This window comes from Penaeus monodon, chromosome 15 (assembly GCF_015228065.2).
Source record: "Penaeus monodon isolate SGIC_2016 chromosome 15, NSTDA_Pmon_1, whole genome shotgun sequence".
Classification (NCBI taxonomy): domain Eukaryota; kingdom Metazoa; phylum Arthropoda; class Malacostraca; order Decapoda; family Penaeidae; genus Penaeus; species Penaeus monodon.
The window spans coordinates 39,124,510-39,125,331 of record NC_051400.1 but is presented as its reverse complement, the minus strand read 5'-3'; the positions used below and the strand labels follow the sequence as shown (position 1 = coordinate 39,125,331).

Sequence of the window (822 nt, the reverse complement as noted above, 5' to 3'; positions counted from 1 at the left end):
AGGTTTTGATCACAAAAAAAGTTAATATGTATTGCTGTTTTGTATAGTATCATGTCAAAACTATTATCAGTTTTTAGATAATCCATATCATATGTAAATATGCTCTTATATTTATCACAAAGAGCGTACCTAATTATCATGCATTAACCAACACACAACCATAAAGAGTCATTGGAGATTTTAACGCACGCCTTGTATCGGAGGCCTCTTTATCTTTTAACGAACACCCATTAAAAGGTGACTTTTCTCCAACGAACATCGGTCCCCATTATAAACACCCTATAACGAACACACACTATAGCGATTTTTTTCTCTCTCATTCTTAACGAACACCTTTTTCCCCCTTATGGTAATCCCTCTAAGAACCACCCTTCTTCTAACGAACACGCAGTATAGCGACCACTTCGTTTTCTTAAGCGAATACCTTTTCCTCTTATTGTACATCATCTAACGACCACCTTCTTTTAACGAACAGGTCCGACTGGAGAGCATCGGCGCCGAGGACATCGTAGACGGGAATCCACGCCTGATTCTCGGCCTCATCTGGACCATCATTCTCCGATTCCAGATTCAGGAGATCGAAATTGATGTGGTGAGTAGGCCCGTGTGCCGATGGGGGTGGAGGGCAGTCGGTTTGGTTGATTGGGGTGGTGGTGGTGTTTTTTTTTGTATGTATTCTTTGTTTCTTTTTCTGTTTTCATCTTTTTTTTGTTTCTTATTGCTTTGGTTTCTCTTATCCCTTTTTATTTTATTTTATTTCTCCTTTTCTGTTTTTTTTTAATCCATTTCTCTTATGTTCTTTCTTTCTCCTCTTTATCTTTG

The 822-nt window shown here is 38.4% G+C and overlaps 1 protein-coding gene across 1 annotated transcript in view; it reads left to right on the top strand.

The window, feature by feature from the left end:
* Positions 1–822, top strand: part of LOC119582031 (spectrin beta chain, non-erythrocytic 2-like) — a gene marked incomplete at its 5' end in the record, with an annotated part of 75,134 nt that overhangs the window by 28,692 nt on the left and 45,620 nt on the right. Inside the window, 1 exon segment of the mRNA XM_037930241.1 lies at positions 476–592. Within this exon segment, the coding sequence (XP_037786169.1) occupies positions 476–592 (117 nt within the window).